Source organism: Terrapene carolina, unplaced genomic scaffold, assembly GCF_002925995.2.
Source record: "Terrapene carolina triunguis isolate 2854851 unplaced genomic scaffold, T_m_triunguis-2.0 Scaffold66, whole genome shotgun sequence".
Taxonomy (NCBI): Eukaryota; Metazoa; Chordata; order Testudines; family Emydidae; genus Terrapene; species Terrapene triunguis.
In genome coordinates this window covers 21,647,776-21,671,706 of record NW_020664417.1, presented here as the reverse complement: position 1 = coordinate 21,671,706, position 23,931 = coordinate 21,647,776, and the positions used below count along the sequence as shown (strand labels likewise).

The 23,931-nt window shown below is 43.2% G+C and overlaps 1 protein-coding gene across 1 annotated transcript in view; it reads left to right on the top strand.

Annotated features, from left to right (window-relative positions):
* Positions 1-23,931, top strand: part of LRBA (LPS responsive beige-like anchor protein) — a 558,096-nt gene that overhangs the window by 186,800 nt on the left and 347,365 nt on the right. The window contains exon 36 of the mRNA XM_024207579.3: positions 14,304-14,412. Coding sequence (XP_024063347.2) covers positions 14,304-14,412 — 109 coding nt within the window. The remainder of the gene's footprint in view (positions 1-14,303; positions 14,413-23,931) is intronic.

Below are 23,931 nucleotides of genomic sequence, written 5' to 3'. Positions count from 1 at the left end.
GCCAAATTTTTCAACATTAAGTACTGAAAAGTAGATCCTTAAATCTTATTTTAGGCATCTAAATAAGTTCCTTAAGTTGCAGAGATGCTATGAACTTGCAGCTGCCTTTGACATTAATGATAGCTGTAGCTCCTCAGCACCTATCGAAAATAATGCCACTTTTATTTCCATGAACAAATATCTATTTAGGTGTCTAGCTTAGACATTTACTTTCTAAAAGTTTAGCCTAACCATTTAAAGACTCAGACAGCTGCTTGGCAATACCTTCCTGTCAGAGAATAACCACAGAAAAGATTAGGTCATGATAAAGTTTTTTATGCTTGTTTTAGAAACAATATGAACATTGTTTTGAGTTAAAAAAAAAAATCTTAGCATATGCAGTGCCAAAAAAGGCTATTTGAAACCAAAACAAAACTTTAACAGTTGATGCCTAGATTCCTTTATCTGGAGAAAATAAAAAATGCAATTGTCATGTGGTGCATCCCACTATGTTGTTTCAGCCTACTAGAAAACAATTCACTGAAGTACAGAGTGTTTGTATAGTCAATTTCTTTAGGACATGTTTTAGACTCTGAAATTAGGGAAACTAAAAAATTAAGAAATTGTATTGAATAGCTTCAGTATAAACTTTCTATCAGGCTAACTTGACAAACTCAGTTTAAAACAGACTGAAAATGGCAATGATGACTGTCATGATAAACAGACTGTTCCTAAGTTAACTTTAGACGTTTTCAGTTAATAAAATACCATTTACTAATAAATGCAATTAAATAAATGCAATATTATGTTACCTATACAATTGTGTTTATTGTCTTAACATGTCGTTTCTTCTTCTCGTCTGTTTGAGGATGTCATTTCTGTATGAAAGTATATGGCTGACTTTTCCTTAGATCAAGTCCATTAACTCTCTGTAAATGTGGTCAGTGCTTTCTAGTACAGAACCACATACCTGGTCACTTAAGTGTTTCGTTTGGTAACAAAAAAGGAAAATCTATACGGGAAATTGGTAAAACAATTATTCACTGTATAGAGTGCTTTCTGGAACAGAATACAGGTAGGCCTTTTAAAGAATGGCTCACCTTTTTCTTAGTCTGATCAGGCTAACAAACTGAAGGGCTAGTGACAAGATAAGCAGAGGTAATAGTCCAGTGTGCAACTGTGTTATACATAAATTGTTAATATATTGTCAGGACTTACAGTGGTGTCAAAGGAAACTTTTGGCACCAATCACTGAGGTGCAGGCAGTGCATTCAGCACTAACAGACTCCTTGCAAAAGTCTCACTGGGACTGAGCCTGTTCTCGGTACTTGTGGACTTTGCTGTGGGACTGATACCCAGAGTCTCCACTCCTGGGCAGACTGAGAGAGACAATTAATAGACCAGGTCACTCTTATCACCAATTGGTATTAGACATAGACCTTCCTGGGCAAGGAACGCTGGAATGTTATGTCCCACCTATTGAGGAAGATTTTATCTCCTCAAAGAAGTGCAGCAGACCATCCCCACCAGAATATGACCCATCACCTATGTGGACAACCCAGTGGGACACAGTAGAAGGGGAGGAATCCTTAAGAGAATCACCTGTAAAACTTCAAAATCCAGAAGAAAATCATCAAGCTGGTATTCTCCTATGTGTCCTGCTTCCCCAGAGTATGCCTACTGGCCTGGGCCTTATTGGTTCCCTTGGGGTATCAACCCATACATCAGGAAACCAGCTTCATCAACAGTCTCCAGAACAAGATCGTCTTCCCCACAACAGCTATTGCAACTAGTTCCAGCCCAGATCCCAGCACACCAATATCTACTGGAGGTAGAACAAGAGCTTAGTGGGGACACTGTCCCCACCACCAACATTCTTTGGCCATTTCGTCCTCATCTTCTGATGAGATGACTAATCCTCCCTCCACTGCCTCTTTGGTCGAGCTGAAGGTATTTCAAGATCCAATGAGAAGGTTAGTGGATACATTGAGTATCCTACTGGAGATAATCCAAGAAAAACCGTATAAGTGATTGGACATTCTTCAATCCTTACTGTCTGATAGAATGGCCCTATCCATTTAATGAAAGACTCTTAGAACTTTTAAAGCTAATATGACACACTGCTGTGTCTGCCTCTGCGACCTCCAGATGCACAGGCAGGAGATACCAGGTACTGGTGAAAGGATACAGTTTTTTCTTTTAGCATCCCACCCGTAGATCCCTGGTCATTCTGGCAGTTCAGGAAAAACAGACTAGCAGGGAAAAAAGATCCAAAAAACTTGTATTTTTTTTTGTTGGAAAGTTTAATTCCTTGGTGTGCCTTCAGCTAAGAGTCATTAATTATTGAGTTCTTCTTGCAATGTATGACTTTTTGTTGGGGTATGGACTATCCTCAGTGACACACATGTTCACGTCTGAATACCAAGAGGAGCTGAAATCAACCCTTGGGGTGGAGGGACGGCTCATTGATTGAACTGTGCTTCAGGCAGCACTTGATGCCTCAGATATGGTGGCCAGGACCATAGCTGTGGCCATAACAGTGAGGAGATGATCTCAGCTCCAGGCGTCTAGCATCGCTTGAGAGGTCCAAGCAACTATAAAGGACTTACCTTTTCAGGGAAATGAGCTATTCAGTAGTGGCACGGATAAGGCATTACACTTGTTAAGATTCCAGAATGATCCTTCGCTTTCTGGAGTTACACATTCCAGCTCTGAGACGGAAACAACCATCATTTGGATACAGACCTCATCTGCAATTTCATCCTGCAGAGCGTCCTTCAGAGTCACAGAGGAAGAGGCTGTGCTTCTACCAAAGATGTTTGTGTACCTCCTCAACAGCCCTGCCAATGGAAAGGGTGCCCAGAAAGCAATGTCCATGGGACCCTTGAGCCTGGTTGGACTACCAATTATGAATACAGTCCTCTCTATTCAGTTTGGCATCCACGTCTATATTTTGGAGAAGCTTTGGCTGGACCAGTGGGCCCTTGAGATTGTGAACAAAGGGTTACCTGTCTAGTTACAAACTGTTCCATCACCCTCCAATCCCTGCTCAACCCTCTTTAAGGACTCTTCTTGTGAAACAGTTCTAATACAAGAAGTAGATTCCCTCTTGCAACAGTGGAGTAAATGCCTCAGGAGTTCAGTGGGAAAGGTTTCTACTTCCACTACGCTAAATCCCAAAGAAGGAAAGAGGTTGGAGGCCCATCCTGGGTCTTTGACATCCGATGTCTTCATTTGTTGTTCCAAATTCAAGATGGTTAGCTTCTTTCATCCGTTCCTTGGATCCCATGGACTGGTTGACAGCTCTTGACCTGCAAGACACTTGCTTTCACATTGATACTTCCAGCCATCAGAAAATACCTATGATTCCTGGTAGGAACATCACACTACCAAATACAGAGTCCTTACCTTTGGCCTGTCTGGAGCCCTCAGTGTGTTTACCAAGGTTCTTGCTGTAGTGGCAGCCCACCTAAGGAGACATGAAATCCACATGTACCCTTATGGTAGGTGACTGGCTAATATGGGGCTCATCCACTCAGCAAGCCACAAACACTCTATGAAAGACTCTAGACCTCTTTGCCTCCCTGGGCCTCAGAGTTACCACAGAAATCCACAGTGACCGCAAAATAAGCATTGAGTTCACAGGTTGGCAAAGACATACCTCCACAGAGATGCCACACGATGACAGATATATGGAAGTTCCAAGAGCAGTTCATACAGGTGAGGACTTGTCTGAATCTTCTGGGACACATGGTGGGACATAGTGTTGTCTGCGTTGCATCAACAGACAAGGAGGGTCGTAGTCATTCCTCCCTTTGTTGGAAAGCCTTATGCTTGTGGACATGGAATATTTGGCATTATATCACCCTGGTGGCTCTCCATCTGCCAGCAAACCAGCTCAGCAGATAACTGAGGGACTAGTGGTCCCTCAAACCTTCTGTCCACTCAGTCATCCACAGATGTGACTACCTGAAGACAGACCTCTTTGATGTGCCACAATCTTGGCTAGTCAACCCCTAATAGAGGGTACATGGTACTCTCGCAAATTATGACAGTTACTTAAAGGACTGACTCATGTCTTTCAACCAGTCAGAGAACCCCCTTTCTTCTTGGGACATCAATGTACTGTTGTCTGACTTAATAGGTTCCCCATTTGAGTCCTTGGTTATCTGCTCATTCCAGCACCTCTCCACGAAGGCAGACGTCCTGTAGGCCATTACATCAGCCAGGACTAGGGAGATCCAGGGTCTAATGGCAGATCCTCCTTACACTCTTTCACAAGGATGAAGTCTCCCTGAAGCCTCATCCAAAATTGTTGCCAATGTTGTATGAGACTTTCAAATAGATCAGTTGAGTCATCTGCTGATCTTTTCCCTCAAACCTCATTCTTCACAAGCCAAAGCAAAACTTAATATGCTGGATGTGGTTAGAGCATTGTCCTTTTAGAGATAACTAGATTATTCAGAGCCTCACACTATTTGCTGTGTGGTGGAATGGATGAGGGGTCAACAGATTGTCAAGTTGCCACCCTACAAATTTCAGTCATGGGACATTGTTCAAAGAGGTGGTGGAGGCTGCTTGGGCTTTGGTTGAATGAGGCCTGATGTTCCAGGAGATTTTTCTTTGCTAAAACATACCAGGTACACAGTCCAAAACCCACTGGATAATCTCTCCTTGATGCTTTTCCCATCAGTTTCTTTTTCATCTGCCCTTTTATATTAATATTTGTTTTTAGTTTGTCTTCTTTCTAAAATGAAAGAAAAGCTGACAGTGTGCTCATCCTGCACAGTCATTGTTGGTGTGCATGCAGAGCATAAAATGCTTCATCCCTGCTGATGGGCGGTCTCCTCAGTGGCTGTTGAATAAAGTCTGACAATGTGCAAGTCAAGCATTTAGCTTGGACATCAACCCCCAGAGGTGTGGGGACTGCTTCAGGTCAGTTGAATAAGTTTGACAAAGTGTATAAACACAACATTGGCTTTGAGACCTTGCTGCAATCTCATCCAGCTAGTTGGTCTGACACCATTGACCAAACAAAAGGAGATCCCTTCCTGATGTCCAACCAGCTGGAAGTATCCATGAGATCCTTCCTCTGTTCATGGGCCAACCCTCCAGGAGCAAGATTGACAAACAGTGTGTTAAAAAAATAATCCCACCCCAAACCCACTGGCTTTTCACCTCTTTCTCCCGAAAAAGAACCCAGTTCACCCTGCTATCATGTCTTCTTCTGGCTCAGATGTCATCGCATTTGTGTCTGTTTCTAGATGTTGGACTATGGTACAATATACAAGTATCTTATCCTTCACGCTTTGTATAACAAGGACACTGGTAACCCTGCACAAAAGTTGTGAGGCTCTTCAAACCCTGTTATACTCCTTAACTGCATTAACATTCTTTCCAGAGAACAGCAACAGGATGATGTCTTTCATCAGGCTATGTCTGAGTCTTTTGTAGAGCTGGTTCTTTGTGGGGCTTTTTCCCCTTGTGACATTATGAACACCTAAGGCATAGTATCTTGGAATATTCAAAATGCTTTAATGCAAAAGGGAGGAGGATCTTCTGAATTCCAGGGGCTGCTGTTGGAAAGCATAAGGCTTTTGACCAGACAACTCTACTTCAATGAGTTGGAAAAGATTCCTTATTTCGGCAGCTCAAAAAGAAGCTCCTCTCTTGCTTTTAATGTAGCTGTCTATTACAACTGGAAGAGTTAAAACTGCGTGTTTTATTGGGCTGCATAGGGCTGCCATTTCAGTTTCCACTCTCCAATGCACAGCACAGTAGTCTTCCCTCATCCTGCAGCACACTAGTTTATAGAAGAGTTGCTACATATAGCATTAAAACTGCTTGGGATAATTGTTTTACTATAGCTGTGGCAAAGGATACTGACTTCTCCACTGCAGTGGATTTGGCTGTGCCATAGGTACCACGGAGGGATACATTGATTTGAGCTACCTTGAAGGTATTCTTTCCAGGAATCTCCTTTGCCATAGGATTGCAATCTTGTTCTCATAAAATTCGTAGGACCTCTTGTCTATTATTTTGTACTGTACCTCTGTGAAGAGAGCATTCCTCAAAGCCATAACTACAGTACAAAGAGTTAGTGAGAGACAGGCCATACAGCTAATTTTCCAGTAGAAGTATTAAGAACATAAGAATGGCCGTACTGGGCCAGACCAAATGTCCATCCAGCCCAGTATCCTGTCTACCGACAGTGGCCAATGCCAGGTGCCCCAGAGGGAGTGAACCTAACAGGTAATGATCAAGTGATCTCTCTCCTGCCATCTTTCACCACCCTCTGACAAACAGAGGCTAGGGACACCATTCCTTACCTATCCTGGCTAATAGCCATTAATGGACTTAACCTCTATGAATTTATCCAGTTCTCTTTTAAATTCTGTTATAGTCCTAGCCTTCACAACGTCCTCAGGCAAGGAGTTCCACAAGTTGACTGTGTGCTGTGTGAAGAACAACTTCCTTTTATTTGTTTTAAACCTGCTGCCCATTAATTTCATTTGGTGGCCCCTAGTTCTTATATTATGGGAACAAATAAATAACTTTTCCTTATTCACTTTCTCCACACCACCCCGTTAGTCTCCTCTTTTCCAAGCTGAAAAGTCCTAGCCTCTTTAATCTCTCCTCATATGGTACCCGTTCCAAACCCCTAATCATTTTAGTTTCTCTTCTCTGAACCTTTTCTAATGCCAGTATATCTTTTTTGAGATGAGGAGACCACATCGTACGCAGTATTCAAGATGTGGGTGTACCATGGATTTATATAAGGGCAATAAGATATTCTCTGTCTTATTCTCTATCCCCTTTTTAATGATTCCTAACATCCTGTTTGCATTTTTGACTGCCACTGCACACTGCGTGGACGTCTTCAGAGAACTATCCATGATGACTCCAAGATCATTTTCCTGATTAGTTATAGCTAAATTAGCCCCCATCATATTGTATGTATAGTTGGGGTTATTTTTTCCAATGTGCATTACTTTACATTTATCCACATTAAATTTCATTTGCCATTTTGTTGCCCAATCACTTAGTTTTGTGAGATCTTTTTGAAGTTCTTCACAGTCTGCTTTGGTCTTAACTATCTTTAGTAGTTTAGTATTATCTGCAAACTTTGCCACTTCACTTTTTACCCCTTTCTCCAGATCATTTATGAATAAGTTGAATAGGATTGGTCCTAGGACTGACCCTTGGGGAACACCACTAGTTACCCCCTCTCTGTTCTGAAAATTTACCATTTATTCCTACCCTTTGTTCCCTGTCTTTTAACCAGTTCTCAATCCATGAAAGGATCTTCCCTCTTATCCCATGACAACTTAATTTACATAAGAGCCTTTGGTGAGGGACCTTGTCAGAAGCTTTCTGGATATCTAAGTACACTATGTCCACTGGATTCCCCTTGTCCACATGTTTGTTGACCCCTTCAAAGAACTCTAATAGATTAGTAAGACATGATTTCCCTTTACAGAAACCATGTTGACTTTTGCCCAACAATTTATGTTCTTCTATGTGTCTGACAATTTTATTCTTTACGATTGTTTCAACTAATTTGCCCAATACTGATGTCAGACTTACCGGTCTGTAATTGCCGGGATCACCTCTAGAGCCCTTTTTAAATATTGGCGTTACATTAGCTATCTTCCAGTCATTGGGTACAGAAGCCGATTTAAAGGACAGGTTACAAACCATAGTTGTTAGTTCCGCAATTTCACATTTGAGTTCTTTCAGAAATCTTGGGTGAATGCCCTCTGGTCCCGGTGAGTTGTTACTGTTAAGTTTATCAATTCATTCCAAAACTTCCTCTAGTGACACCTCAATCTGTGACAATTCCTCAGATTTGTCACCTACAAAAGCCGGCTCAGGTTTGGAAATCTCCCGAACCTCCTCAGCCATGAAGACTGAAGCAAAGAATTCATTTAGTTTCTCTGCAATGACTTTATTGTCTTTAAGTACTCCTTTTCTATCTCGATCGTCCAGGGGCCCCACTGGTGGTTCAGCAGGCTTCCTGCTTCTGATGTACTTTAAAAACATTTTGTTATTACCTTTTGAGTTTTTGGCTAGCTGTTCTTCAAACTCCTTTTTGGCTTTTCTTATTACATTTTTACACTTAATTTGGCAGTGTTTATGCTCCTTTCTATTTACCTCACTAGGATTTGACTTCCACTTTTTAAAAGATGCCTTTTTTATCTCCCACTGCTTCTTTTACATGGTTGTTAAGCCATGGTGGCTCTTTTTTAGTTCTTTTACTGTGTTTTTTTAATTTGGGGTATACATTTAAGTTGGGCCTCTATTCCATAAAGAAAATGTGGTTTTGTCTATGTCCTCATCCTATTTTCCAGTCTAAAGTCCTCTCTGTTTTCTGTCTTTCAGGCCACTAGCCTACCTCTTTCCCCAAGCATTTCTTACAACTTTTTTTATACCTTGCCAGATGTTCAGCCACTTGGAATTATTGAAGTGTACTCAACTAAATTAAAAGCAGCATCCATATGATGCCTTAGTGTTGTCTTAGCCATATAATTGTGCAAAGCTACTACTTGACTCTCTATAGGCACTTTTTAAGCAGTTTTGTCCATCACTGAGGTAAGAGTCAGGGTGAAATTGCTGTCACTTCTAATACTTTTTTGACTCAGCATCCGGAATTGATGTTTGTCTTGTTCACCTAGAACTTCTTAGCCTACTTCCTGGGAGTTGTATGGTTTACTGAACCCCTGGTAGTGGGAACATATAGAGATAACTCAAATATGAGAAGCTGCATACCAGTAACTCTTGTCCTTTGAGAGTGTTGCCTCTGCATATTCACATTCCCCACCTATTTTCTTCATTTATTCAGTCTTAGGTCAAGAATTCCTGAAATAGAGAAGGAATTGAGGGGCACTTTCTTTTATACTCTCTGGGAATCCTCTGTGAGGGGAGAGAGAGAGGCCCCAAAGGACACTGCATACCAGAAGATTCTCAAGGCTTGTGGGACAGATGCAAGTCGGAATATGCAGAGGCAATATTTTTGAACATCGTATTGATGGAAGATAATAGTTTAGGTGTAGTAGGTAAAACTGTGAATCTGGCAGTCTAAAAATATTCCTTCAGATATTTTTAACCTCCATCTCCGTGTGATACTCATGACCAGTATCAATACTTACTGAAATGGGAAAGAGCAAAGTATTTGTCCCATGTATGCCAATGGTATAAATTTTAAAAACCTATAAGGCTAGTTCCCTGATTGAAGAATAGTTCAAAGGAAATATTTACAAAATGGATATTTGAAAAACATTAGCAATGTATTTAATCCTTCTCTCACCCCACAAAAATTCTATAAAATCTTTGCTTTCATATCCCTAGGACAATATTTAATATGCTTAAAGTTCATGTTGATAAGCACTTATTCTAAACTCTGATTTTCTGTTGTTTTTTTACTTTTATGTAAAAGTAAAAATGTACGTTGAAATGTTTCCATTATGGTCTCAGTCCAGAAGTTTTTTAATTCTAAATTTCTTAATCTGTTCAGCCATTTGAGTTAGTGATGAATGAATATTTTTCAGATTGTAAAACAGCTTAGAGTCTAAAATTGTCTTTTTTTTTTTTTTAAAGGTCAATATAAAAATAACATTTAAAGTAAATTGTTTGAAATCTTCTGTTAGATGTGCTATCATACTGGAGAGGTAATTCTAATCCAGCTGCATCCATCAGAGTGGAGACTGGCTTGACCTCAGTTAGTTCAGCATGTAATACTAGAGAGAGATCCAAACCACAAATCACTATACAATCTTGAGATTCCTTAAGACCAGCTGCTAACAAAGCAAAGAAAAGAATGTACTTAGTGAGAAGTGAAGAAGCAGAGGAGAAAAGATGGATGAACTACTGGCTAAGAATAGATTTCAGAAAATGATATTCCACTGATGCAGGCCAAAAAGGTGTTACAGTGAAGAAAATAAATGTGTATCACTCCTGAGGCCTGGCAATACTTCCTTTCAGCCACTATTATAAGAAACTGCTTTAAAGCCATTAATGTTAAGACTTTAAGTCTGACAAACACTGACATGCTGTTAATGAAAACTGGATGACCAGATTCTGTAATGAAAAACATGGGGGTCCTCCTGGCAAGGTTGGGAGAATGGATATAGAAAGAAGGGTACTGGAACGAGGAGAAAAGGGTGTAAGGGTGTTCTTTCTTCTCCCCACCCCCTTCCTGCCATTCTCCTACTGTGGAAATCAGGACACATTATAGAGAAGAGTGGTAGAGGACTATACTTGCTTATCAATGTCCCCTCTACTGTTTCCTTCCCATCCCAGCTCCTTTACTTCTTTTTTTTCTGCCCTATTTTTAATTTAACATTTTCTTCAAGTCCTTCCTTTATTTCCAGTTCTTCTTTCTCTTTCTACTGTTTTCATTATTTTTCATCTCTTAGCCTCTATTTTCTTCATTTTTCCTTTACTTCTTTTCCCATCTCTCCCCATTTCAGTTATCACTCTTTCACTCACTTTTTTGTTCTTTACCTCATTCTTTTTTTCCCTCTTTTTCTTTCTTTCTTGCCCTCATCCTTTACTGCATACAACCATTCATTCATTTCCTTACTTTCCTCTTGCCCTGTGGAATTGTGCCTGTAGAAGCTGAAGGACGATGGGGGTGGGGAGGAGACATGCGTGTAAAGGAGGAAGGAGAGGGTAACTCAAGTTTTTGAGTAATGCAAGTGCAAAAAAGCCTCAAAATATTGTTTAGTATACAACAGCTGAGAATATCTATAATAATGTTGCCTTTTGCTTTGAGTGGCATGTAGTTCTGGATTACTACCAGCCCCATTTCTCACCAGATTAACTAGGCATCACCTGCCCAGAACATTTCAGTATAATCAGACTTCTTAAAATCAAGCAGCATATTTTCCTGAGATTCCAGTTTTAAATCTCCAGTGTACTCCAGTAACAAAGGTTATTTGACTTGAATGGGGAGATTTGGATATGACAAACACTAGAACCTCAAGCTGATTTTGAATATTATAAAAATATATATACCATGAAAATGTTTTTGTGCTTTATACAGCTTTATCCAATATACCAAATAACTTCAGAATGTAATGTTCTTGTTTGAAAATGAAGTGTGAGTCTACTCTGAAAAATGACTAAAAATTGTATCATAGTGTTCTGTTTGTGCTTCAGTGACTTCTGGAGCAAACTTGCAAAAATACCACTGCGACCAGCAGCTTGATCATAAATGTACAGATGTCTTTCCAACAGCAAATCCTACAGACTTCCGTCTTCGATCTAAAAGTCCAGATGAATTATTTCTGGCTATTGCATGACCAATAATAAAGATTTTGGGGGTTAGGGGCAAATTCTGTCACCAGTTAGTAGTTATACTTTTGTAGCACCATTGTCAAAATAGGGTGTATGTTTATTCCTTCTAAAGCATGAACAGAACTATTTATGCATTTTCAATAGCAGGGCAAAATTATGTGCTCACTTTTACCCCTCTGTAACCTCATTGCCTTGGAATTGGAATTTTGTTAATTTTTTGAAGCATTAAAAGGGATAAAATGTGAATTACATAGCTATGGGTGTACTGACTCTGCAATGCTAAAAAGCAGTAAAAACTTAATTTTTGTCATTAATATAAGCAGAAGAATTCACACAGTGGCAGATCTGTTGAATAAAAAGCTATTTTTACAGTCATTATTGGAGTAAAATTGATATTCAAAAACAAGAGAAGGTAAGAGAAATTGAAATATAGGTCTGACCTTCCCAGCTGGGATATATGTGTGGGGAATCACTACTATACCCCAGCTGGGAAAGTGAAACCATGCTCCAAACAGCTGCACATTTTCAATTTTTTTTCTCAGGGTTTTTTCTATTTAACATGGCAACAGTGATTTTGAACAATTCAAAGCAACCCAGACAGTCTCATTGCCACTTAGGGTCTTGTGCTCCGGGACTTCACCATCTTTAGAGTTCTTCTTCCAGGGCTTCTCAGCCCTCTTCATCTGAGACTTTGCCCCAACTGGATCCTGGTGCCTGGTGTCTTTCTCTCAGATCATCCACATGACAGGTGCAGAGAACCCCTTCCCAGGTCTTTGCCTGCTCCAAGTTTTCTCTCATCATCTCCACTGGCTCAAGGGCATTAACCAATGCACTGGGGTGTTAAAATAGGCAAAGAAGATTTTTTTTCTTCAGCTGAGCATACAGATGAGATGATGCAGAAGCAGAGATGTGAGGAAAAGCTTTCCCAATTTCTGGTGTTGCAGAGAGAGCTCCTCAACAACAGGAGAACAATTAGGAAGACACAGAAGAGGCAGCCAGTGTCAGATGACCAGGGATACATCAACTTTTTTTTAAGAATATATCAGCTTCTCTTCCTTGGCTGTTGAAAGACCAAGATGTTTCTCCTCCTTCTTTCTTCTCCTATTCATTCTGATGGTGGTAAGGCAGGGGAAAGTATCTTTAGTTGCTCCAGTCTGTTTGATCAGTGCCCCACCCCTATAGCCTTATATGTATTGACGAGTATGAGGACCATTGCTTTGCTCACTTAAAATGTGATCAAGCCAAATGCATAGAAATACGTATGTGAGTTTTGAATATTCAGAAGGGGATAGTGAGTTAGAGTTTAGATAGAATGTGAACTTGAACAAGTTATTTTATCTCTCACAAAGGCACCATTTGTCTTACAAGTGTGATATTGCATTGATGTTTTTTATATTGTAAACAAAAAAGTCACAAAATGTATTTATCATAGTGTACTGTATTTTTGACAGAATTCACCTGTATTCTCTGCTGGTTCATATGGTGCATGCTTGAAAGAATTTATAGTAATGTGCATATTCTGCCCCATTGTACATCATTGTATAGCCAATTTTATCTTGATAAATTCCTCTTAACTAATTTAAAAATAGGATCTGTATGAATGTTTTTAGTAGCAATATATGAACTCCCTGGATAACTGGGCTGTAATTCGACCATGAGCTTTTCTGCCATTCATAAACTGCTGAAGCTGTGCTCTTAAAGTTTATGAAGGCCTCAGAAATGCTAGATTGAATTACAGCTTTATTTGCTATATAATCTAGAACGGCTAGATGTCGTAGCATTTAGTTCATGAGTCTGAGGATGTTTTGTAATCCTTAAAGTATTACTTACCATTTAATGTAAAACTTCCATTTCATAGACATTCTTTATAGATAGGGCCCTACCAAATTCACGGTCCATTTTGGACAATTTCACGGTCATAGGATTTTTAAAATAATAAATTTCATGATTTCAGTTATTTAAATTTTTATTTTCATGGTTTTGTAATTGTAGGGGTCGTACCCCAAAAAGGTACGGGGGGATCACAAGGTTACTGTAGGGGGGTTGCAGTATTGCTACCCTTACTTCTGTGCTGTTGGTGGGGATGATGCTATCTTCAGAGCTGGGCGGCCAGATAGTGGTGGCTGCTGGACGGGATCCCAGCTCTGAAGGCAGAAGTAAGGATGGCATGGTATGGTGTTGCCACCCTTATTTCTGCACTGCTGCCTGCAGAGCTGGGCCCTCGGTCAGAGGGCTGGGCTCTCTGGTCGCCCAGCTCTCAAGGCAGCAGTGGAGAAGTAAGGGTGCTATGGTATGGTATTGCCACCCTTACTTCTGCTCTGCTGCTGGCGGGGCGCTGCCTTCAGAGCTGGGTGCCCAGTCAACAGCTGCTGCTCTCTGGCCGCCCAACTCTGAAGGCAATGCAGAAGTAAGGGTGGCAATACCATGACCCCCCCCCCCCCCCAAAATAACCTTGCAACCTCTTTTGGGGTCAGGACCCCCAGTTTGAGAGATACTAGTTTCCCCCGTGAAATCTGGTCTTCTGTGTGCTTTTACCCTATACTATACAGATTTCATGGTCCATAACGTGTTTTTCATGGCTGTGTATTTGGTAGGGCCCTATTTATAGACGAGGGAAGAACAGTGCATTTCATAATTACTTTATCTTTTCATGTATTCATTATTTTGGGTATGTATATGTAAATGGACGTATTTGGATGTTTTCTTACATTGTACGTGTGTGTGTGTGTATGTGTGTATATATATATATATATTTTTTTTTAAACCAAACAAACTTGCACCTTGTATTGTGAATGGAGTGTTTTCTAGTACTGCATGTCGTTAACTTTTTGAAACATGTTTTCAGTAGGCAGCCAGAAAACTGCAGATCAGTTGTTTACAAAATAATTTTGTTAAATGTTTTGTTAAAATAAGGTTGGTATTTTGGAACAAAGCTCAAACATTTTGTATATAAATAGCCTCTTCAGATATTAGTTTTTGGAATTCATAATCACTGGTTAATCTTTTTAAATATTTTATGCCCACAGATTGCTGAGCCAAACGATGAAGGATCATTTAGTGAGAGTGGCAAATGAAGCAGAATTTATCCTAAGTAGACAGAGAGCAGAGGATATTCACAGACATGCTGAATTTGAGGTAAGAAGTAAAAAACCTTGTGTGCCAGCAAATGCTGTGGCAGTTCAATCCTACAAGATGTTTGGGAGGTATTACGTGTCCTTAACTCCCACTGACTTCAGTGGAAGTACCCAATGCTCAGAAACCTGCAGGAGTGCTCAGCATCTTGCAGAATCTACAAATAATATTGGGTTTTGTGAGGAGGAAGGTGGGCAAAAAGGGAGTGTCTAGCATACCAATCCTTTAGTCACTTACATCAAGTAAATAATACTGTAGTGTTTTTTTGTTAATGAAGCTTTGTAGCATCAAAGCTATTTTAATAAAGGGTCATAAATCAAGATAAAATTCACATTTAAAAAATTTCTTACGTGTGTTAACTTATATCAGCAAATTATATGGTTTGCTTATTTAACTCATCTGGTACAGTTTTTAAACAATTTAACTTTTTCGTGTGTCTCAATACAGTTTTGTTGCATTGCTATTTTTGTCACTCCAGGAGAATTTTAAAATGAAATATAAACATATATATTCGTAGAATTATAACAAAAAATGCAAATCTTATTTGTAACACCTGTTTAACCATATCTGCAGTTTTGGAGCTCCACTACTTAAAAAAACCACACACAAAATAGCTGTTAATTATGCCATTGTTTAAAAAAAAAAAAAAAACCACCAAACAAACCCCAAACTAGTGATATCTCATATATAGTTTCAGTTCTACTGAAAGGGAACTTATCTTTTCTTCTGGCATACCATATTGCTTGTGGTTTTGTTGTTAAAATGAAACATAAGTGTATGAAGGTATGCTTGTGTTTAATGTATTTCTAAGCTGTTTGTCTCTTAAATCTTTATTTGAACAAAATACTCCCAAAGATGAAAGCATATTTATTTTAGACCGTGCTTATGTCTAAAGGTCATCTGTGTTGGTCCCAGGATTCAAGCTGTGCATTGTTTAGTAACATATCTGCACTTCATCTAGACCTAGATACCTCCTCCTCCTGCAAACAAAGATGATGTAAGATATCTATAGGACCCTTCTGTGGTGGTGAAATAGTAGGCATGTTTCATTTATTACATCAAGGCAATCCAGGGTTTGGTGACAGTCCTGTGGATATGAAAACTGCATCTTTTTAGTTCAGTGACTGATAATCATTGGAGTGGGACGTGCTTGACATTTTATGCTCTGGATTTATGCAGAAGCTCCATGCATGACATGGTGTCATTGATTAGAAGAACAGCTCACTTTTTTCTACAGCTGCAAACTGTAAGAAAAGAGTGAGGGTGTGGGGGAAGCTGTGTGAAAAGCATTGGGCCTTGTCATGCAAATATGGGATATGAATGAATACACTTATTCAATGGCAACATCACCATTAACATTATTTCTGTCACAAAACACCTTTTTTATGGTGCCTGTCAGGAATGTATGCTGAGCAAGAACTTTATTTTTAGTATAGCTTTGTGTATTGCTTATGTCTGATCTCTCTAGGACAGCAGTTGGCTGACACTTTGTTGATGTTGCTTTAAATCTGTGCTATCTCAGTATGACGGCTTGAGGGGTTTAATTCATATCATCTTGAACTTAACCAGGAATTACATTAAAGCAGTCTTGTTTATCAGGGTTAATTTTGTTGCTGTGCATCTGCTGCTGAAAGATGTGTTAGAAAAATCGAACTCTATAGAGGATCATTTCTGTATATGCATAAAAATAATACAGCTATTAGAACTTTTGGGATTCCATAACACTTAAATGCCAAATTTAACATCAAACATAAATGAATTCTGTGGCACACTTCAATCAGCTTTGTAGGCTTTCTATGGAAGGGAAATTACTAGCCACACACAAATGCACTCCTCTTAGAACACCCATGAAAGTTCGGAAATCCCAGAATGGCTTGTCATATTTGTGTCATGGGTTGATCTTTAGACTTTTTATTTGTGTAGTACACTGTGCTGTTGCTTTAACAGACCAGGAAAATGAGCAGATATGTATAATAAAAACTCCAAGAAATGGAAAGACTAAGGAATGTTGTGGCAAAGTAGGTTAGTCCAACAGTATTTCCCTTGAAGAAAGATAGACTCAAGTCTGGTTTTAATCACAAGTGAAATTGTTTGGCGAGATTCCACTATAGTCACTTATCACAAAACTGCCACAGAATTTGGTGTGATTGGCAGTCTTTGTTCAGAAAATGCTTAGCACTGGAATAGGGCAAGTGTTTCTGGTCAGGACTGAGATGTAGCGGCAGACCTAAATGGGGAAGAATGCCCAATGTATCATAATGAGGGAGAGGAATTCACAAAATGTTGACAACTTTGAAAGGATTTGCTGTCAATTTTTTATTCATTTAGATTGATAAACAATAGAAGGAACATTCCTATTTTTGTTCTTAGTGCTTCTGATCACGCTTTGAAACAACTTACAATAACCTTTAGTCGTCAATAGGCCACCACAAAAACAGCTTTTAAGGCTTTCTGCTATGTTCCTCCACTACTCACTCTTAAATCTTTGCCTTCCCAAAGCCAGGAAAAAGAGATGGGCATTGAACTGTGCTCTGAAGGTCATCAGATTTGGGCTTTCCTGTGGAATTATTTTCAGAAATAGAAGGTTTCATTTTAAAAAATGAAGACTTACAGTTTCAATGGAAGCCAAAATATCACTCCCACCATTTAAAACGTTGTGGTCTGATTCCTGGAGGGTTTGGTGTCTTGAGGATGGAAAGAGAGCGATTGTGAGAGGAGATTGATAATTAAGTAATGTATATAGTATTAGATAGTCACTGGAGGCAACAGTGAGAAGATGCCAGGCAAGGAGCAGAAGCAGAGGGGAAAGCACAGACACCAGGGTAAGAGAGGAGATATTGTTCTGCTGCATGAGTCCAATAATGGTGGAAATAATTAAGCAATCAATTTGAAAACATGTAGAAGATAGTAAGTTGAACAGTGAGCATGGATATGTCAAGAACAAACGGTGTCAAACCAGCATAATAGCTTTATTTGACAGGGTAACAAACCTTGTGGATGTGGGGAAGCGGTAGATGTGGTGTATTTTGACTTTAGTAAGGCTTTTGATGCTGTCTCGCATGATCTTCTCATAAACAAACTAGGGAAATACAACCTAAATGGAGCTCCTATAAGGTGGGTGTACAACTGGTTGGAAAACTGTTTCCAGAGAGTAGTGATCAGTGGTTCACAGTCAAGCTGCAAGGACATATCAAGTGGGATCCTGTAGGGATCAGTTCTGGGTCTGGTTCTGTTCAATATCTTCATCAATGATTTAGATAATGGCATAGAGAGTACACATATAAAGTTTGCGGACGATACCAAGCTGGGAGGGGTTGCAAGTACTTTGGAGGATAGGATTAAAATTCAAAATGATCTGGACAAACTGGAGAAATGGTCTGAATTAAACAGGATGAAATTCAACAAGGACAAATGCAAAGAACTCCATGTAGGAAGGAACAATCAGCTGCACACATACAAAATGAGAAACGATTGCCTAGGAAGGAGTACTGCAGAAAGAGATCTGGGGGTCATAGTGCATCACAAGCTAAATATGAGTCAACGTGTAACACTGTTGCAAAAAAGCAAACATCATTCTGGGATGTATTAGCAGGAGTGTTGTAAGCAAGACATGAGAAGTACCGTATATACTAGATCATAAGCCAGTTCATTTATAAGCCAACCCCCCCCTCCCCCCCAAGCTGGATAAGTAAAAATGGAATATTTTTATGACCCATTCATAAGCCGACCCTATAATTCAGGGGTCAGCAAACTTTGGTTCCCGGGCCATCAGGATAAGCCACTGGTGGGCCAAGATGGTTTGTTTACCTTGAGCGTCTGCAGGCAGGGAGGTAAACCTAAGTAAACAAAGTGTCCTGGCACGCCAGCTGCTTACCCTGACGGTCCGGGACAGCAACTGGTGGGGAAATGTTTTCGGGGGAGAGAAGCTGAGTGTCAGGGGAGTAACCCCTGTGACCATCCCCCACATGACCACACCCCTAGCCTGGGATCCCCCCACACTCTCCCCTTCCCATTCCTTCCCACCTTATCTGGGGAGGGCCAAGGGAGGATGTCTCTGGTCTGGCTGGAGCTGCTCCGGCGGGCCGGGCGGCATGGCCACAACCTGCTCTGGGGGGTGTGGGGCTGAGCGGCACGGCTGCAGCCTGCCAGCCCCGGAGCTGCAGCTGCTTCGGAGGCTGGGGGGAGAGCAGCGTGGCCAGAAGAGGAGAGACTGGCCCCGCCTCTTCCCTTCTGGCTCTGCTGGCTGTGCTGCCTCTCCTTGCTCCCTCTGTTGGGAGGAGGGGCTGTGTCCCACCTCTCCCTCTCTATATCCATTCATAAGCCGACCCCCTTCTCTGGTGCTTCCCTTTTTTACTAAAAAAATTTGGCTTATGAACGAGTATATACGATAATTCTTCCGCTCTACTCCGTGCTGATTAGGCCTCAACTAGAGTATTGTGTCCAGTTCTGGGCACCACATTTCAGGAAAGATGTGGACATACTGGAGAAAGTCCAAAGAAGATCAACAAAAATGATTAAACGTCTAGAAAGCATGACCTATGAGGGAAGATTAAAAACATTGGGTTTGTTTAGTCTGGAGAAGAGAAGTTTGAGAGGGGACATAAGTTTTCAAGTACATAAAAGGTTGTTCCAAGGAGGAGGGAGAAAAATTGTTGTTGTTAACCTCTGAAGATAGGACAAGAAGCAATGGGCATAAATTGCAGCAAGGGCGGTCTAAGTTCGACGTTAGGAAGTTTTTTTTAACTGTCAGGGTGGTTAAGCACCGGAATAAATTGCCTAGAGAGGTTGTGGAATCTCCATCATTGAAGATTTTTAGGAGCAGGTTAGACAAACACTTATCACGGATGGTCTAGATAATATTTAGTTCTGCCATGAGATGAGGGGACTGGACTAGATGACCTCTCAAGGTCCCTTCCAGTCCTACCGGTCTATTATTCTATGATTCAGAGGTGGAGTGTAATGGAGCATGCATCATCTCTGTAGATGTCAAGTTCCAGATGTGTAGAGGGATTGGGATCCTAGTATGTGGTCCTTTCTCCATTACAAGCACAGAGAGAAATTTTTTGCCTATGAAGCAGAAAGTGAACATTGCAGAAAGAAGTGGGGAAAGAAGTCGGGACAGAGGTTACAGAATGAGGCATGTGAACAATTTTGCCCTCAGGATCAGGAGAAGCTAAAGAATCTAACAGTCATTCCTCTCTTTTTGGTGACTGGGATCATTTCCTCTTGGCCATATAAGAATCTGCTCTGGTCTCTCTTAGGTCTGGGTCTGCTCCTAAACAAATGGGAGTTGTGAAGAAGACATAGGGAGAAGGAAGACACTGGAGATGAGGGGGAGTGGGGTGGGATAAGGCTTTCTTTGGCTGTAGGAAGTCAACAGAGACCAGCCCATTTTCCTATGCTCTGTCTGGGTCCTTCTACTTCACCAACAATGTTCTGTTGGGCTCTGAGAAGAAGATACATCTATGGCTACGTAGATCTGCATGGGGGTACACAGACTCAGACATGACCAGTGAGGTGATATTATCATTATCATCATCCTCATTTTGCAGATGAAAGTGGGGCTGGGGCTTGAAGTAGTAATAAAACACCGAATACATGGTTCTTCGAGTGATTGCTCATGTGCATTTCACAATAGGTGTGCGTGCTCACCACATGCACCGGCGCCGGAATTTTTTTGCCTAGCAGTATCCGTAGGGGAGCACCCATAGCGAACCCTGGAGTGGCGCCTCCATGGCGCGGTATAAGGGGCACTGCGCGCTCCCCCCACCCTCAGTTCCTTCTTGCCACCAGTGGAGGTGCTTCAGAACTGCTTTGCTCCAGCTTTGCTGCAGGTCTTCCCCAGAACTCTTGTTCGTTCAGTGTATGGTACCTGTAGTTAGTAGCTTGATTAGTTTTAGTTTAGTTTAGTTAGTGCGCCCAGGCCGGGGCATGCTCTGCGCCCCGGGTTTTAAGTCGCGCAACACTTGTAGGCGACCGATGGCCATGAGTGATCCATACATGGACTGTTTACGCTGTTTGGGTGAAACCCATCTCAGCGATCGCTGCAAGATTTGCAAGTCATTCAAGCCTCAGCCTAAAAGAGAGAGACACGTTAGGCTACGGGCCATCCTGATGGAGTCGGTGTTGACCCCAATTCTGGAGCGCCGCTCCGAGTCAGCACTGTGTACTGCAGTGTCAGTGCGCGGTGATCCCATGGCGCCATCTACCAGTCAGCACTGCTCCCCGTCCACGGGGCATGCCAAGGAGGCTAAGAAGAGGCCTCCTCTGCCGCGGCACCGGAACAAGACGGGGGGAGAGGCTAGACCCATGTTGGGCAGTCCTCGGTCCCCATCAACCTCTAGGACTCCAACTCAGGTCGAGCGGAGTAGCCCGGCCCATTCGGAGCAGGCACCCCCGGATACCCAGATGCCCTCGATGCTGGAGGCCCTGCAAGTGGCACGGGACGTTATGTCCATGCCGGTACCAGGAGCACTGCCAGTGTTGGCCCCGCAGTCCAGGGGCAAGCCGCCGCTGGGATCTCCGCAGTCGCCTCCGTCTCGGTACCAGTCACGGTCGAGGGAATGTTCCCAACGCCGTTCACCACTCAGCGACCGTCCCATGCATAGTTCATGCAGGTTGCTGTTGACCCCCATCAAGTTGTCTGGCTGGGTTCTGACTGACAGAGACTCCAGGCACTGCTCCACCTCGAAGAGTGGACACCGATAGGATTGAGGCAGACCCCGCCAAAGGTCCTCATTTCGGAGGGGCTATCGTAACCAGTCGTGACGCGAACGTCGATGCCGTTCCCGTTTGTCATCTTGCTCCAGGATCCCACCACGGCACCGCTCCTGCAGCCCTGGGCGTCGATCGCTGTCGCCTCGCCGTCGCGGATCTGCCCACTGGAGCTGATTGTGGAGCAGTTACTACCGGCTTTACCGTTCCTCCACGTCAGGCCTGTTGTTAAACGACACCAAGTCCACATTAGTCCCGGTTCAATGCATAGAGTTTATCAGGGCAGTTCTGGACACCACATCGGCCAGAGCCTCCCTCCCCCCGGACAGGTTCGAGACCCTGAAAGGGCTCATCGACACAGTCACAAGGTTTTCAGTGATAATAGCCAGAGTGTCTCTCTAGCTCTTGGGTCACATGTCAGTGTGCACATATGTGGTTCGTCATACCAGACTCAGGATGAGGCGCCTCCAACTCTGGTTGGCCTTGGTGTTCTCCCAGGCCAGAGATAGGATGGACAAGGTCCTCACTGCCCGAACAGGTGATCGCCTCCCTTCGATGATGGTCCTCCCCGAGGAACATGCTCTGAGGAGTCCCGTTCAGAGGCAGGCCCCCATCGATGGAACTGGTGTCCGATGCATTGGACCTGGGGTGGGGAGCCCATGTGGGAGACGTTCAGACCCAAGGTCTGTGGTCGGCACAGGACCTGGCCCGCCACATAAACGTCAAGGAGCTCAGGGCAGTCCGGCTGGCGTGCGTGACCTTCTGCTCGCACCTGGAGGGCAGGGTGGTCAGGGTTCTCACGGACAACATGACCTCGATGTTTTACATCAACAGGCAAGGCGGGGCCTGATCTTCTGCCCTCTGCCTGGAAGCCCTCAATCTGTGGAACTTCTGTATAGCCCACGACATTTGCCTACAGGTCTACCACCTACCAGGCGCCCGTAACTTGAGGGCAGATCGCTTGAGCAGTGACTTCTCCTCTCATCACGAGTGGTCTCTTCACCTAGAGGTGGTGCACAGACTTTTCCAAGAGTGGGGAACTCCCCAGGTGGACCTGTTTGTGACTCGACAGCACCGTTGCTGTACCCAGTTCTGCTCTGGGGGGGTGGAGGGGCTGAGACGGTGCGCTATCTCCAATGCCTTCCCCCTATCCTGGTCAGGCCAGTTGCTCTATGCCTTCCCCCCGTTCCCACTGATTGGCAAGGTCCTGGAAAAGATAAAGACGGACAGGGCCCGGATCCTCCTGATTTGCCCCAGTGTGGCCCAGGCAGCATTCGTACGGGACCCTCACGAGCCTGGCAGTCACCCCGCCGCGGCCGTTACCATCCCATCTGGACCTGCTCTCCCAGGACCAGGGCCACCGCCTCCACCCCAACCTAGCAGCACTCCACCTCACAGCATGGCTGCTAAATGGTTAGGCCAGGAGGAAAGGACGTGCTCGGAAGGGGTTCAGCATGTCCTCTTGGAAAGCAGGCGGCCCTCCACGTGCCAAGCCTACTTGGCAAAGTGGTCTCAGTTTTCCCGATGAGCGGCTGAGAGGGGCATCTCCCCCTTGGCTGCCCCGATGCAGCTCATTTTGGACTACCTCTTTCACCTTAGAGCCCAAGGCCTGGCGCCCTCATCCGTCAAGGTGCACTTGGTGGCCATATCGGCGTTCCACCTGCTGGTGCAGGGGCACACGGTATTCTCCCATGCCATGACTAGCCGATTCCTTAAGGGATTGTATCGTCTCTTCCTGTACGTTAGGCCCCCAATCCTGCAGTGGGACCTGAACTTGGTGCTGGCCCAGGTGACGGGTGCCCCATTTGAGCCGCTAGCTATGTGCTCCTGGTCGTACCTCTTGTGGAAGGTAGCCTTCCTGGTAGCGATCACATCAGCTAGGCGGGTCTCGGAACTGAACTCCGAGCCCCTGTACATGGTGTTCCATAAGGATAAGGTCCAGCTCCGCCCACATCCTTCATTTCTCCCGAAGATGGTCTCCGCCTACCACATGGGTCAGAACATTTTCCTGCTGGTCCTCTGCCCCAAGCCCAATGCGTCCAGTGAGGAGCGCCACCTCCACATGCTGGATGTGAGACAGGCTCTGGCTTTTTACCTGGAGCCGACTCAGCCGTTCAGGAAGTCTTCGCAGCTGTTCATCACCTTGGCCGAATGCATGAGGGGTCGGCTGATTTCCACTCAGCAGCTCTCCAACTGGATCACCTTGTGCATCCGTACCTGTTATGACCTGGTGGGAATCCCTCCGCCATCAATCGTCGGCTGCCTTTTTAGCCCATGTCCCCATTCAGGACATTTGCAGGGCTGCCATGTGGTCTTCAGTTTACAAGTTCACCTCGCATTATGCGATCGTCTCCCAGACCAGGGATGACACTGGGTTCAGCAGAGCTGTGCTCTGTCCCGAGAGTCTGTGAACTCCTTTCCACCTCCAACAGATATAGCTTGGAATCATCTATTGTGGAATACACCTGAGAAATCACTCGAAGAAGAGAAGACAGTTACCTTTTCCGTAACTGGTGTTCTTCAAGATGTTTCTCATGTCTATTCCACATCCCGCCATCCTTCCCCTCTGTTGGAGTTGTCTGGCAAGAAGGAACCGAGGGTGTGGGGAGCGCACAGCTCCCCTTAAACCGCACCGTGGAGGCGCCACTCCAGGGGTCGCTAGGAGCGCTCCTCTACGGGTACTGCTAGGGGAAAAACTTCTGACACTGGTGCACGTGGCGAGCACACACACCTATTGTGGAATAGACATGAGCAACACATCTCGAAGAACACCAGTTACGGAAAAGGTAACTGTCTTTTTCCATTTTT